At 43.2% G+C, this 16,888-nt stretch overlaps 1 protein-coding gene across 1 annotated transcript in view; it reads right to left on the reverse strand.

Moving 5' to 3' along the window:
- PKHD1 (PKHD1 ciliary IPT domain containing fibrocystin/polyductin) overlaps positions 1–16,888 on the reverse strand; it is a 663,908-nt gene that overhangs the window by 551,379 nt on the left and 95,641 nt on the right. Inside the window, 1 exon segment of the mRNA XM_088467197.1 lies at positions 11,804–12,026. Coding sequence (XP_088323323.1) covers positions 11,804–12,026 — 223 coding nt within the window.

Raw genomic sequence — 16,888 nt, forward strand, 5'->3', positions numbered from 1 at the left:
AACAACAACTTTTTTTTACTTATTTTTAAAAAACTTTGTTACTTTTTTTTTTTACACTTCATGGATGGACAGCAAAGGTCTTCCTCATGAAATTTGTAGTTCATTTTGATGAAAAATCTTTTCCACATCTTGAGAAGTAGCCTCCTACGCCAATCGCTGACAAGGTTCCCGACTGTGCTGAAAACGCTTTCTGAGTACACACCGGAGGGTGGGCAGCTCAAGTAAAGCAAAGCCAGTTTGTGCAAGGGCCTCCAAATTGCCTTTTTTTTCGTGCTAGTGAAATGGACTGTCTGACATGTCTTTTTGGATGCTATCATTAAAATAGTTCTCAACCATTCTTTGAATGGTGACAGTATCAGATGGAGTCACTGTAGAGGTCTCATTAACTGTAGGCAATTCTTGTAGACCCGACCACATGTCAAAACCTGGTTGTGTTGACTCGTCTGCATCTCCAGTGGGTCTTTTTTTGGGAAAGTTTATTTTTTTCTTGGCAGCCGCACTTGCTGGAGAAACTGAAGGAGGAGCCATCGCTGCATCACGTGCCACTTGAGATGACAATTTCCTTACCAACAGCACTTCAGATCTGTGTCCGCTGGGAAGAAAGACACGACGTATGACTTAAACCTAGGATCCAGCACAGTCGCCAAAATGTATTGATCCGATTGTAAGATCCTGACAACCCTTGGATCCTGGCGAAGTGAAGAAGGGACTTGATCTACAAGTCCGACATACTTAGTGGAATCGCTTCATTTCAGCTCCTCCTTCAGTTTCTCAAGCTGCTATACCAACAGTCTAATTAGGGGAATTACCTGACTCAAGCTGGCAGTGTCTGAACTTACTTCACAGATGACTACTTCAAAGGATTTCAGCACTTTGCACAACATGGAAAGTATTTTCCACTGAGCTTGAGTAAGGTACAGTTCCCCTCCTCCTCCTATGTCATAGTTCGTTGTTGAGCTTTGGATGGCTTTTTGCTGTTCCTCCATCCGCTGAAGCATGTAAAGGGTGGAGTTCCCCCTTGTAACTACCTCTTGCTTCAGCTGGTGACAGGGCAAATTTAACTTGTTTTGCAGGTGCTGCAATCTTCTACATGCACCTGCTGAATGGCAAATATGTACAGAAATTTTTTGGGCCACAGAGAGCATCTCCAATTTTGCACCACCAAGTTGATTGTGTGAGCAAAACATGGGATGTGTTGAAATTCACCCAGCTGTAATGCTCTCACAATAATGGTGGCATTGTCAGAAACCACAAATCCCGAGGAGAGTCCAAGCAAGGTAAGCCATTTTGCAATGACTTCCCTGAGTTTTTCTAAAGGCCCCCATACACAGTGCGATATGCAACCTAACAACGTGAAGGCCGATCCGATGGCCAACATATCGGGTGGTCCCCACACATGGAGTGATCCGCTGCTTGATCGCCCGATATGCTGGCCCCTCTCCCCCCCTGCATAGCGCTGCATGGGATCATACATCACACCACCAGATCTTATGTGCAGCATATACGATCCCACAGGAGCGCGCACTGGCCAATATCATGCACTCACACAGTACGATACAGCAGCAATATCGTACCAATCCGTCGGATCGGCTGCTATGTCGCAACATGTATGGGGGCCTTAAGAGGTTGTCAACGGTATTCCTCTTCATGAAACTGGCGATACAGAGAGTGGCCTGCCTTTGAATGAGCTGCTGTTTCTTAGATGCTGCTGCCGCTGAAGGCAATACAGTCAACCAGTGGGCTGTTCCAGTCATGTAATCTTGCATTGCCCTGTTCCACTTGTCCACATATCTATGGTTAAGTGGCCATATAGTATAACAGATTTTTGGAGGACTCAAAAGTTTTTTTTAATTTCCCTGTACATGCTGGGAATTGCTTTTCTAGTGCAGTGGAACCTAGATGGGATTTGGTAGCGGGCACACAGGACCTCAATTAACTGTCTAAAATCCACTGCACTAATGGTGGATATCGGGCGCACATCTAATACCAGCATAGATATTATGGCGTCAGTGATCCACTGTGCAACTGGGTGACTGCTGTCATACTTGCTCTCCCTTGCAAAGGATTGTGTAACAGTCAATTGTTTTTTTTAACTACTACTAGTAGTCTTTCTGGTCCCCTTCTGGGATGAAGATCCACTCCCAGCAGCAGCAGGCATAGCACTCAAGGTTTCTACTGAGAAATCCATGATAGGGCAGCACTGAGGTCAAATTGGATGCAGGACTAATTCCGGTCATGATTGAGGATATTGTTGATGAAGGTGCTTTTGGTGAAGATGCCAGGTGCTTGGATTTAGCAGAGAGAAGGGAGCTAGCTGATGCAAGACTGCTTGTTGTTACTATTTTAGCCAAAGTTTCTGAATTTTGCAAACAGTTTGGATGGATGCGCTGTAGATGACTAAACAGGGAGGAGGTTCCTAGATGGTTAAGATGGCTTGACAATTGTTGTCCGGATTTGGGTAGAAATGTTTGTTTTATGCCCAGGAATAACAATAGGCTTTTCCTTATCATGGGCAACAACTGTTTCTTTTTGCACTGGGGCCTGATTTACACAAACAACATCCTCATCATCAGCATCCTCATCATCAGCATCCTTATTAGCGTCAGCTACACAAATATCCTCCTCATCCTGGTGCACTTCCACAGAAGCATCCTCAATTTCTATGTGAGCATGTTGACTTGTGCTGCTCAACCCCACATTTGCAGAGAACGCACAAGTGGTGGAAGGAGGCTCCTCTTTGAGTACAGTTTTGGAAAGGTCAGACTCACACATGGCATCCATCGACACACTTAAGACTCTCCTCAGGGATTTGTGACATTTCTGAGTGCATAGTTGGTTCCTGTGCCTTAACAATTTTCATTGTTTTGAAACGTCTAAAGGGAGAAGGGCTTACATCATCATAAGAGGCAGAACCACCAGTTATAAATAAAGCCACTTTGTGTATTGAAAGACATATTGCCAAGTTTATGTCTTGCTGCAGCTAACTTTCTCTTTCATATTTTCTTCTTTACCAATGTAAAAGATTGCTTCTTTGATTTTAGATGCCCTGATTTAAGCCCTATATGCCCTTGGGCATCGGCTTTAGTAGATGACGTAGACGGACTAGTATCGTCCTGACTGGTGGCACTGGCAGCAGCTCCAGCACTAGTATGTGGTTCTTGCTCTCCTCTCAACTGATCATTTTCCATATCAACATACACGAACGAAGTGGGGTAGAGTACACACGTTAGTTTGTACCAAATTTAAATATTACACTGCGTTATCAATGACCTACAGTGTCACAATATGTTTTATGAATTAAACACTGCCCTACCACTTAGTGTCAAAATATTTTTATGAATATACTGCGTACCACTTTGTCACAATATTTTTTATGAATTATACACTGTGTTTGCACTTAGGGGTAAATTTACTAAAGTGAGAGTTTTTAGAAGTGAGTTTTAAAAGTGATGTTACCCAGAGCAACCAAACAGATTCTAGCTATTATCTTCTTGAAGGTGCTAGTTAAATGTTAAGTAGAATCTGATTGGTTGCTATGGGCAACATCACTTTTAAAACTCAATTCTAAAAACTCTCACTTTAGTAAATTTACCCCTTAGTGTCAAAATATTTTTTATTAATACACTGCACTACCACTTACAGTGTCCCAATACGTGTTGAATATTACACTGCGTTTCCACTTACAGTGTCAAAATATTTTTTATGAATACACTGCGCTATCCTTTATAGTGTCGCAATACTTTTTATGAATATATTACACCGCGGTATTACTGACCAACAGTGTCACAATACTTGTGTGAATAATATTAAAATACAGGAGAAAAGAAGATTGTCTTGCAATGGTGCACAAAATAGAAAGTAATTCAAATAAACTGTAACCTTTATTAATAATTATTTCTAAAAACCTTGTTGAGTGAAATATTTAAAAACAAATAGAAAAATTCAGAAATGTTGAAAGCAAAGTTAGAAAAGTGATATATTAAAACTAAATGCTGTCAGCAGTACAGCATACAGCGTCACAGTGTGGGGTACTTATTTTTTTAAAACTTACTTTTTTATTTACAGCCCATGGAATGACAGCACACTGGATGGACAGCACAACCCTTCATGGACAGCACAGCACACCCCTGGATTAGCACAGCAAGGATAAATAAAAATAACACAGCCCCCTGGACAGAGCACAGCACACCCTGCCTGGAATGTACAACACAGCCCAGCACAGCAGCACACCCCTGTATTGTACAACACAGCCCAGCACAGTAGCACACCCCTGTATTGTACAACACAGCCCAGCACAGCAGCACACCCATGTATTGGACAACACAGCCCAGCACAGCACACCCCTGTATTGGACAACACAGCCCAGCACAGCAGCATACCCCTGTATTGGACAACACAGCCCAGCACAGCACACCCCTGTATTGGACAACACAGCCCAGCACAGCACACCCCTGTATTGGACAACACAGCCCAGCACAGAAGCACACCCCTGTATTGGACAACACAGCCCAGCACAGCAGCACACCCCTGTATTGTACAACACAGCCCAGGACAGCGCACCCCTGTATTGTACAACACAGCCCAGCACAGCACACCCCTGTATTGGACAACACAGCCCAGCACAGCAGCACACCCCTATATTGGACAACACAGCCCAGCACAGCACAACCCTGTATTGGACAAAACAGCCCAGCACAGCAGCACCTCCCTATATTAGGACAACACAGGCCAGGACAGCACCTCCCTGTATTGGACAACACAGCCCAGCACAGCAGCACACCCCTGTATTGGACAACACAGCCCAGCACAGCAGCACACCCCTGTATTGTACAACACAGCCCAGCACAGCACACCCCTGTATTGTACAACACAGCACAGCACAACAGCACACCCATGTATTGGACAACACAGCCCAGCACAGCACACCCCTGTATTGTACAACACAGCACAGCACAACAGCACACCCCTGTATTGGACAACACAGCTCCCCTTGGACGAAGCACAGCCCTGACAGCCCGGGACTCAGCAAGGAAATGGCGCCGATCACCGCGGGGAGGGACTGATATACAATCCAAAACCTGAACCGGACTCGTATCCTGGACCGAATCGCAAAGTCCGGGCTGGTCCGGAACTCTGAGAACCGTACCCGCTCATCTCTAATTAATATGTGACCTAAAATAAGGACTTTCATTGTTTAGACATTCCACTCAATCAGCAGGAGCACCTTGGTGTGGCGAGTGGCTGATTTAGGGATGGCCATCAACCATCTGTGATGAACAACCATCAATGATTAACCACCAATGGTCTATGGGTTTTCCATCAATGGCGGAGATCCAATGATTCTCCGCCATCGATGGCACAGGAACACAGAACCTAGCTCCGCCACTGGCATGCTCCGCGAAGCCTTACCACCTCTACCTTGGCCAGCTGCTCTGTGAGCAATAGAGTAATAGAGCAAGGATGGCCATCGGTGGTCAATTCCCCCAACACCCCCCTCCCCATCGATGGGTTGATACGATCGATGTTAACCTCCTATTGTACCAATGAATATGTAACTGAGACACACAAACAGATTGTCAGCTTTCTTACTGGCTCTCAGCAGTGTGCTGGGGGACTTCCTCTGTATATTTCTTTTCTAGATAACCCCTCCCTTTCTATCACCTGTCTTCAATTGATTGAGCAACTCCTGTCTCTGTACTATACCTTCATGATTCATACAAGAATTATTCCACTTGGGGGTGCAGTGGTCCTTTAAACACAAATCTGATCCTGTTCAATTATTTGTCTTGCTTAAATATGTTTTTATTCATCTCTTCATTACTCAAAGTGAAAGGGTTAATTGATTTTAATTAACTCTCGGAAGTTGCTAATTAGGGTTAGCAAGCATTTAATTAGAGTTGTACTATTTAATGACTCACACATAACCCTTTCACTGCCCACCTGACTGAACTGTAACATTATACAGCCTTCCCTGTATTTCCTCAATTACAGCCTTTAATTAATTGCTTCCAGTATCTAGCTGTAATTATTACTGTAACTGGCTTGGAGAATTGGCTTCAGATCAAACATGCCCCACATAACCCATTGTACTGCCGTATGTAATACACCATCCCCTTGTAATTGTGCACGGTCTGCACTCATTTTTATGGTGCTGGCCGCAAAGCCTGGAGGACTGGATTCTGCCTTTAACAGTTCCTCCAAAATTGCCCCATGCCCCTGCCCGTGCCGCTGATAACATGTAAGTAAATGTCTAATAAATAAGTTAGGGTCGGTGCCAAGATTAAACAGAAATTTCAATGGCGGGATTCCACCTTAGCAGTGACTAGTGTCAAATTTATCTCATATACATTAAAACATGTACATTATATATACTGTCACAAATAACACACACACACACATACATTAGTGCCAACACTACACAGTGATTTTACAGTTTATGTATGCAATACGGGGCATTTACAAACCACTGGCGAAGGGCAACAGACCTGGGTTAGAAATATCTTAAATTTAGTCTTTACTGACAAGTTTATCTATACATATTTACTGGTTGTTTATGAGTGACACCTTAATAAATGGATCAAAATGCAAAAATATTAGTATCCAGCGGAAAAGAGGGTCCATGGACTGAAACTAGGGGCTCATAACCCAATTTACACCTTAAATCATTGGCAAGGGAATTCTTTGTAAAATTAAGTTCTCTCAAATAAAAAAAAAATTGTAATGACTACCCTGAGGTCGTATATACATTCTTATTGCGGTGGACAAGTCTCATTGGTTTTTTTTTTGTGTTCGCAAGTGGGAAACACAATACAAAAAATAAATACTTGCTTAGTCTCACTGTAATCAGTACCAGTAGGGAGCCAGGGAGAATATGGCACAATATGGCTGCTCGACGGTGACATCGCTAAGCGCATCGAAGCTCCACTTCACTGCACTGAAAAACTTTTTGTAATGCGGCGGATGGTGGTGATGGGTCTGTATCTACCACATTCTGACACCAACACATGTGGTTATGTCAGCCTAAGGAAGCGAGTGGTCTGAGGGCATGATGACTAGGTTACGGCAAAATCATGTCATTGAGACACCGGACCACTTTCCAATGCCACGTACCATGGCTTTAATAGCAAGTGTGGGGCTGTGATCATGCAATTGTGGTGCTATGCCCCACCTGGCTGCCCTAATAAATAAAGGGTGTCTTATGGCTCCTGCATAAAGAAATGACTGGCATCGTATCAGTGTTGGGATGTGATCAGCACGAAAAAATTTAATTATAGGCTCAGCACAGGTGTGAGAAATCCCTCAGCATGCTGTGTTACAGTACTGTATTGCATTCTTTGATAAAGTACTGTATGGCATGCTTTGTTACAGCACTGTATGGCATGCTTTGTTATAGTACTGTATGGCATGCTTCGTTACAGTACTGTATGGCATGCTTTTTTACAGTACTGTATGGCATGCTTTGTTATAGTACTGTATGGCATGCTTCGTTACAGTACTGTATGGCATGCTTCATTACAGCACTGTATGGCATGCTTCATTACAGTACTGTATGGCATGCTGAGTTACAGTACTGTATGGCATGCTTTGTTATAGTACTGTATGGCATGCTTTGTTACAGTACTGTATGGCATGTTGTGTTATAGTGCTGTACGGCATGCTTCATTATAGTACTGCATGGCATGCTTCATTATAGTACTGTATGGCATGCTTCGTTATAGTGCTGTATGGCATGCTACCGTTACAGTACTGTATGGCATGCTTTGTTATAGTACTGTATGGCATGCTCCGTTACAGTACTGTATGGCATGCTTTGTTATAGTACTGTATGGCATGCTCCGTTACAGTACTGTATGGCATGCTTTGTTATAGTACTGTATGGCATGCTCCGTTATAGTACTGTATAGCATGCTTCATTATAGTACTGTATGGCATGCTTCGTTATAGTGCTGTATGGCATGCTTTGTTACAGTACTTTATGGCATGCTTTGTTACAGTACTGTATGGCATGCTTTGTTATAGTACTGTATGGCATGCTTTGTTACAGTACTGTATGGCATGTTGTGTTATAGTACTGTATGGTATGCTTTGTTATAGTACTGTATGGCATGCTTTGTTACAGTACTATATGGCATGCTTCGTTACAGTACTGTATGGCATGCTTCGTTACAGTACTGTATGGCATGTTGTGTTATAGTACTGTATGGCAGTGATTCCCAACCTCGGTCCTCAAGGCACACTAACAGTCCTGGTTTTAGTGATATCCATGATTGTGCACAGATGGTTAAATCAAAATAACTGAGGTACTAATTAAGTCACTTGTGCTCAAGTATGGCTATTCCTAAAACCTGGACTGTTAGTGTGCCTTGAGGACCGTGGTTGGGAACCCCTGCTGTATGGCATGCTACCGTTAGAGTACTGTATGGCATGCTTTGTTACAGTACTGTATGGCATGCTGAGTTACAGTACTGTATGGCATGCTTTGTTACAGAACTGTATGGCATGCTTTGTTATAGTACTGTATGGAATGGCATGCTGTGTATAAGTACTGTATGGCATGATTTATTACAGTACTGTATGGCATGCTTTGTTACAGTACTGTATGGCATGCTGAGTTACAGTACTGTATGGCATGCTGAGTTACAGTACTGTATGGCATGCTTTGATACAGCACTGTATGGCATGCTTTGTTATAGTACTGTATGGAATGGCATGCTGTGTATAAGTACTGTATGGCATGATTTATTACAGTACTGTATGGCATGCTGAGTTACAGTACTGTATGGCATGCTTTGTTATAGTACTGTATGGCATGCTTTGTTACAGTACTGTATGGCATGCTGAGTTACAGTACTGTATGGCATGCTTTGTTACAGTACTGTATGGCATGCTTTGTTATAGTACTGTATGGAATGGCATGCTGTGTATAAGTACTGTATGGCATGATTTATTACAGTGATGTATGGCATGCTTTGTTATAGTGCTGTATGGCATGCTTCGTTACAGTACTGTATGGCATGCTGAGTTACAGCACTGTATGGCATGCTTCATTACAGTACTGTATGGCATGCTTCGTTACAGTACTGTATGGCATGCTTTGTTATAGTACTGTATGGCATGCTTTGTTACAGTACTGTATGGCATGTTGTGTTATAGTGCTGTACGGCATGCTTCATTATAGTACTGCATGGCATGCTTCATTATAGTACTGTATGGCATGCTTCGTTATAGTGCTGTATGGCATGCTACCGCTACAGTACTGTATGGCATGCTTTGTTATAGTACTGTATGGCATGCTCCGTTACAGTACTGTATGGCATGCTGAGTTACAGTACTGTATGGCATGCTTTGTTATCGTACTGTATGGCATGCTGAGTTACAGTACTGTATGGCATGCTTTGTTTTAGTACTGTATGGCATGCTCCGTTACAGTACTGTATGGCATGCTTTGTTATAGTACTGTATGGCATGCTCCGTTACAGTACTGTATGGCATGCTTTGTTATAGTACTGTATGGCATGCTCTGTTACAGTACTGTATGGCATGCTTTGTTATAGTACTGTATGGCATGCTCCGTTATAGTACTGTATAGCATGCTTCATTATAGTACTGTATGGCATGCTTCGTTATAGTGCTGTATGGCATGCTTTGTTACAGTACTGTATGGCATGCTTTGTTACAGTACTGTATGGTATGCTTCGTTATAGTACTGTATGGCATGCTTTGTTATAGTACTGTATGGCATGCTTTGTTACAGTACTGTATGGCATGTTGTGTTATAGTACTGTATGGCATGCTTTGTTATAGTACTGAATGGCATGCTTTGTTACAGTACTATATGGCATGCTTCGTTACAGTACTGTATGGCATGCTTCGTTACAGTACTGTATGGCATGTTGTGTTATAGTACTGTATGGCAGTGATTCCCAACCTCGGTCCTCAAGGCACACTAACAGTCCTGGTTTTAGTGATATCCATGATTGTGCACAGATGGTTAAATCAAAACAACTGAGGTACTAATTAAGTCACTTGTGCTCAAGTATGGCTATTCCTAAAACCTGGACTGTTAGTGGGCCTTGAGGACCGTGGTTGGGAACCCCTGCTGTATGGCATGCTACCGTTACAGTACTGTATGGCATGCTTTGTTACAGTACTGTATGGCATGCTTTGTTACAGTACTGTATGGCATGCTTTGTTATTATTATTATTATTATTATTATTATTACCAGTTATTTATATAGCGCACACATATTCCGCAGCGCTTTACAGAGAATATCTTACCATTCGTATCTGTCCCTGCCCCAGTGGAGCTTACAATCTATATTCCCTATGATATGTACATACACACTATGGTCAATTTTTTTTTTTTTTTTTTGTGGGAAGCCAATTAACCTACCTGTATATTTTTTGGAGTGTGGGAGGAAACCGGAGTACCGGGAGGAAACCCACGCAAGCACAGGGAGAATATACAAACTCCGCACAGTTAGGGCCATGGCGGGAATTGAACCCATGACCTCATTGCTGTGAGGCAGTAACACTAACCATTACACCGTCTGTACTGTATGGAATGGCATGCTGTGTATAAGTACTGTATGGCATGATTTATTACAGTACTGTATGGCATGCTTTGTTACAGTACTGTATGGCATGCTGAGTTACAGTACTGTATGGCATGCTGAGTTACAGTACTGTATGGCATGCTTTGTTATAGTACTGTATGGAATGGCATGCTGTGTATAAGTACTGTATGGCATGATTTATTACAGTACTGTATGGCATGCTGAGTTACAGTACTGTATGGCATGCTTTGTTATAGTACTGTATGGCATGCTTTGTTACAGTACTGTATGGCATGCTGAGTTACAGTACTGTATGGCATACTTTGTTATAGTACTGTATGGCATGCTTTGTTACAGTACTGTATGGCATGCTGAGTTACAGTACTGTATGGCATGCTTTGTTACAGTACTGTATGGCATGCTTTGTTATAGTACTGTATGGAATGGCATGCTGTGTATAAGTACTGTATGGCATGATTTATTACAGCACTGTATGGCATGCTTTGTTATAGTACTGTATGGCATGCTGAGTTACAGCACTGTATGGCATGCTTTGTTATAGTACTGTATGGCATGCTGTGTTACAGTTACATGCTTTGTTATAGTTTGTGTTAAGGTGTGTACACATGGTCGATTGTGTACCTGCCGATGCGACCCGCGATCCCAGGTCGACATATCGGGCTGTCTGTACACGCGGGGTGATCCGGTGCCCGATTTGCCAACCCCCGCCGCATACCACTGCATGGGAGCATCAGCTGCATCACCTGATCTTTCTGCATGTTCAAAAGATCAGGCGATGCGACTAACGATCCCACGGGAGCACGCAATGCACGATATAGTGCATACACACAGAATGACATTGACAATTGGTCGCTCCAATGCGTTGGATCATTCGCAATATCGTTCCGTGTGCAGGGTCCTTTAGTTTAATTAAAGAAAAGAAAATGTCCTCTGTGTCTTAAAATGTTTTATAACTGTCTGTAAAGTTATAAATAAGCATTTGTACATTGTTTATCTCTGCATTGCCACCTTCTGGCCAAAAATGGTAATTGTTTTTTGTTTTTCATTTTCAACTTCTACTAGAGGTAAATTACAGACACCTACAGCATAACCCTCCAATGTAATTACCCAGTCATTGGTCTGCAAACCCCAGTACCATTCCTCCTTTACTCTCTAAATTCTAGATTGCTGAGCATAGACTTCTGGTGCTCTGTAATACATAATGACTACTGGAACGGGGGGCGTACCTGATAAAAAGTCCTGTGATATTCGCTGTATGGACAGTGCCAGCTGGCAGAGAGTGGGCATCACATTTCCAATGATGATGGCAAACATGGAGGTAAGCCAAGTATTGCGTCACTCGGAAGTCTCCCACTTGCACGGTGACATCACACTGAATAAACGTCTTTCGATTCTCATGGCATCGTGCCCCGGGCTCAAACGTCAGGTCGCACAGGAAGGCCATTGAACCTGCCAAAGTAATGGCAAATCAATTATATTAATGAAATATTCACAGTCAGTCTGCAATGCACTTGTGCACCAGTTGTTTAACCACATACTTCTCAACAATTTAATTGCAATAGTCGGAAATCTGAACAACTCAAATAATAATATATTAATATCTGCAGCTGCCTAATGCTATGTTTTGCCTTAAAACTAAATGATACTTTAATTATCTGCTATCTCATATGAATAGGACTGGTGCCCACAAATCATAGGGCCTATACACCTTCATTATAGTATATGTACATTCCTTTTACGGTACAAGGAAAAGCTGGAAAACTCTGATTCAATCTATTTATCATGCAAAAGCCGGAAGTGTCAGATATGCTATGTTCCGTTACATGGGTCAATGCGCCGCCTTGTACACCAAGCGCTTTTCACCACTTTTGGAGACTTAGGGCCGTATTCAATTTGAGGCAAAAAGTCAATTTTCGCGTGTTTTTGGCGGAAACTTTTCACCGATGACGTCATTTTCGGCTGTTTTGGTTTTACCCTGTATTCAATTTGAAAGGCTTTCCGCCTAGGCGGAAAGTCAATGCAATGTACTAGACGAAAAAGTTTCGACTATGAATAGCAGGCGGAAAAAAGTGCAGAATTGGGGTTTTGGGGTGCAACGTTGAGGGAACCCCCGTGCAGCCTTCAGACAGTCCCCTAAAGGTAAACTGCCTAAAAAAATGAAAAAAACACTTTTGAACACCCCAAAAAATCACTTTCATTTTGGGGGCGAAAATTTTTTTTGGGGGGGATAAAGTTAAAATCTAGCAAACTTGACTCTGGGGGGATCCCCAAGTATGCCCCAAGTGTTTCACTTTAGCAATTTTTAAATATGCTACCCCCCCATTTTCAAGTACCCCAAATTTGCTATGATAAGTTATTTCATAAAAAACTCCTAAATACTATTCTGCACCACTTATTAAAAGACGCTATTTAGCGACTATTAAGCCAGTTTAAAACCCCCAAATACCTCCAGCAAGCCAAATCGGGGGGTACCATAGGGAACCCCCATGTCAGAGCATCTTTTGGGGGCTGTCAGGCTGATTTCCCCATTTTTGACAGTACTTTCCGCCTGTTCAAGTTTCGCTGGGTCCCGTTTTCGCGTACTTTCAAATTGAATACAGGGTAAAGCGTGCACGCGCGCGATACTTTTCCACCTGCAAAACAGGCGAAGTAGGCGGAAAGAAAGGGCCGCGAAAAAGTATTGCGCCTCGGCTCAAATTGAATACAGCTCATACAGGTAAAAATCAATTTGCACCCAGTTTTGCAGGTTGCTCCAAGAATTGCGCATTGCAGCGCAAAGTGAAACTGGAAGGTGCAATATCTGTCCCTTTGTAATTACAGGCACTAGCATCTCATTTCTGGGAGGAGAATTTTTGCGTGGAGAAACTGCCTGTAATCCATGCTGCAAAGCATGGGACACCCTTATAAAATGTGCCTATTATCGCATTTAAATATTCCAAACCCCCAAGATAAAATCCAAATTCTGTACTTGTGAAAGTAGACTCGCTGGCTCCGCTAGCCCGCAATTATGGGGAGATGTATCAAACTTTGGAGAGAGATGAAGTACCAACCAATCGTTCAACTGTCATGTTACAGGCTGTGTTTGAAAAATTACAGTTAGACAGGGGCATCGGAATAAAGCCCTCCCTCCCCCCCAACTTACCTGTTGTTGGGCGGCGGGCGCATAGACACCAGAGCAACACGAGGCAGGGACTGTATGGTCAGGGGCTGTGCTTTATAGCAATAGGCTGCACAGCCCCTGCACTGCACGGAGGAGGTGTAATGTGAGATCTTTTACCTTGAAGACCGCACATTACACCTCCACCTCCCCCATGCCGCCTATTGCTATTAAGCACAGTCCCTGACCATCCGCGGCAGCCGCTCCAGTGACGCCTTTCAAATGTTGGGTGGGGTGGCGTCCCTTGCCCACCCATCCGCTACACCCCGTTCCGGCGCCTATGCAGTTAGATGCTGATTGGTTGATAGTTTATCTCTCTACATTTTCTCTCTCTCCAAGGCTTGATAGAACTCCCCCTTAGCACGGAATGCCCTCTGTCCACCCTACTGCTCCCATCGCACACCTGCATATGCCATCACCTTGACCATTGAATTCAGGGTTTCACTGTAAAGCCGGGTGCAGAATGGTTTGACGCATGTACGTTGCGAAAAGTGTCAAGATCCACTCTGAATGAGCCCCCAAAAGCGCTGAGGCTTGTACAATTCTGCAGTCCGAACGTACGGCTTAATATTCATCTCTTACAACATCTGCAGATCAGACCGTTTTAAGTGTGTTAGTAAGCAGGTACGAGGCCTTTGTTGTTGCTGCCTGCTCGGCTGAAGCTACGCAGACAGCTGGCAAACAATGGGATTAAAGATATTTTGCATAAGTAGAGCGCTAGGTAGCTTGTGTTCTGCCAGCCTGGCTCCTTCTCCTATCATCACACGCACACGGCGGCGGAGATGACAAGAGATTTCCTGCTACCATAATTCTTTTGTCGTACGCCCAGCTGCCGAGGAGGCTTGCAGGTACCGGTTAATTAATATTGCAAGAAGAAGAAGTTGTTTTTCGAGAAAAATATTTTCCCTTTATAATCACCTATAATAATAACAACAACATAATAATCAGATTTCTACACGAAACAGCGTCTTTTACTTTGAAACATTGTTTCCTGTTGTGTTAATCAGTGTTGCACGTATAGTATTATTGATACAGGTTGAGTCTCCCATATCCAAAATGCTTGGGACCAGGGGTATTTTGGATAACGGAGTATTCCGTATTTTGGAATGTTTGCATATCATAATGAAATATCTTGGGAATGGGACACCAATATACACACAGAATGTATTTATGTGTTATTTACACCTTATACACACAGCCTGCAGGTAACCTTATGCAATATTTCAATAATTTTGTGGCTCAAGCAAAGTTTGTGTACATACATGAAATTCAGTTATGTTTCATATACACCTTATACACACAGCCTGAAGGTAATTTTATGCAATATCTTTAATAATTTGTGCCTTAGACAATGTTTGTGTACATTGAACCATCAAAAATCAAAGGTTTCATTATCTCAGTCAAGCCAAAATTATTCCGTATTTCGTAATATTCCGTATTTTGGAATATTTGGATATGGGAGACTCAACCTGTATATATTTTTATTCAATATACTTATCGAAAACTGACAAGAAGTGCAAATGTAGTTTTAAAAAGTGTAGTGTCGTTTGGATCATGGCTAATAGTTTCACTAGGAGTGTAGACCACCGCTTGCGGGCTCTTGTTTGCATGTTCGTCCTGCAGGTGTCCTAAGGAATCTCAGGTAGGTTGGGCTGGGTCTACCTTACCTGGAACACGTTTTATTTTCAACCACAATGTGATGGCAGACTTTTTGATACATTTTGGCTGCATGGCAGAACACAGTGGCTATAAATGCTGACGTACAGACCAAAGCGGCCACCCAGCCTGCACGCCAGGGTCAGGTTCCCGACTTTCACATCAATGGTCAAATGAAAAGTGACCAGGTCATGGGTCAAATCACGTGGCGTCCTGCTGGCATTGATTGGCCGCGCACAGAGGTTACAATGATCTTCTAGGTTTTCGAACATGGCCAAATTGACCCTAGTAACTTTTATAAGGATTGCCCTAGATTTGGGGTTACATGCATTGATATTGTACAGTATATGCCAATGTGTCTATAATATGGATAGGAGGATGCCCAGAGGTTTCAGCATCCCAATGTGCTTCTGAAGAATTGGCATACTCCTACACCTAGAAATATAGAAGTATCTGGTAGTCCCCAAGTTTTTCACCAAGTCCATTACAAGTGCTGAAACATAGGCATTATAAAAGAGAATGCAGATATTTTCTCTTGGGAACTTACTACTTAAAGTTCTGCTAAACCCCAAAACTAAAAATGTGCAAATACTCTGAAAGTAAATGTTACCCACACATTCTAAGTAGGGGTGAGCGGGTTCGGTTTTACTCGGTTCTTATCGCCACTTTACCGCAAATTCGGCTCGATTTTATTCGCTATCCAAAACACGTGTTCGGCGATAGCCAATAAAAAGATCCGAGTAAAACCGAGTAAAACCGAACCCGCTCACCCCTAATTCTAAGTCATCCCATTCAGTGAACCTGCCCCGTATATAGGACTCCACCACTACATATGCAAAGCAAGTTTGCAAAGATATCAGTCCCTCCCTGTCTGCTTATTTAGGGATGCACCTCACTCTTAGCATTGCAATGTATTGTAGAAGGTTTAAAGGGCCTGATATGGAGTTGTACAGTATTGCACACCTGCATGAAAGCAACTGTGCAATACTGTACAGCAGAGCCATAACTAGACTTTTTGGTGCCCTGTGCCAGAAAGAGCATTGGCGCCCCCCTCATTTTTCAAAGGGACATAATGCACCCAAAAAAGGGGAATGGCCTCATGGGGAAGGGCCAGGGAAGAGATAGGAGAGGCCAGGAGATGTTGGGGATGAAATAAGAGGAAGCTACAAGCAAGAATGATAATAAACAAAAATCTGACAGGCTCAAACAGCGCCCACTGACCTGTGGTGCCCTGTGCGATGGCAGCGGCCGCACTACCCTAGCTACGGCCCTGCCGTACAGCTAATATGCTAGTGCGGCAGCAGGCATTTGAGGTACGTAGATGCCTCCTGCCAGCATCGCAGATCCGAGTGCCGCATCCTAAGACGCATTATCGGGTCCCCTGTGAGACCATCTGCCATCTAACCTTGACGTTACTCAGGATGGCCCTCGCAGCCGATGCCAATAAGTCTGCACCGGAAGACACAGACCCCGGCCTCAGCACTGTGGAGAACGGAAC

Source organism: Taudactylus pleione, unplaced genomic scaffold (genome assembly GCF_031769625.1).
Source record: "Taudactylus pleione unplaced genomic scaffold, aTauple2 ptg000070l, whole genome shotgun sequence".
Taxonomy (NCBI): Eukaryota; Metazoa; Chordata; class Amphibia; order Anura; family Myobatrachidae; genus Taudactylus; species Taudactylus pleione.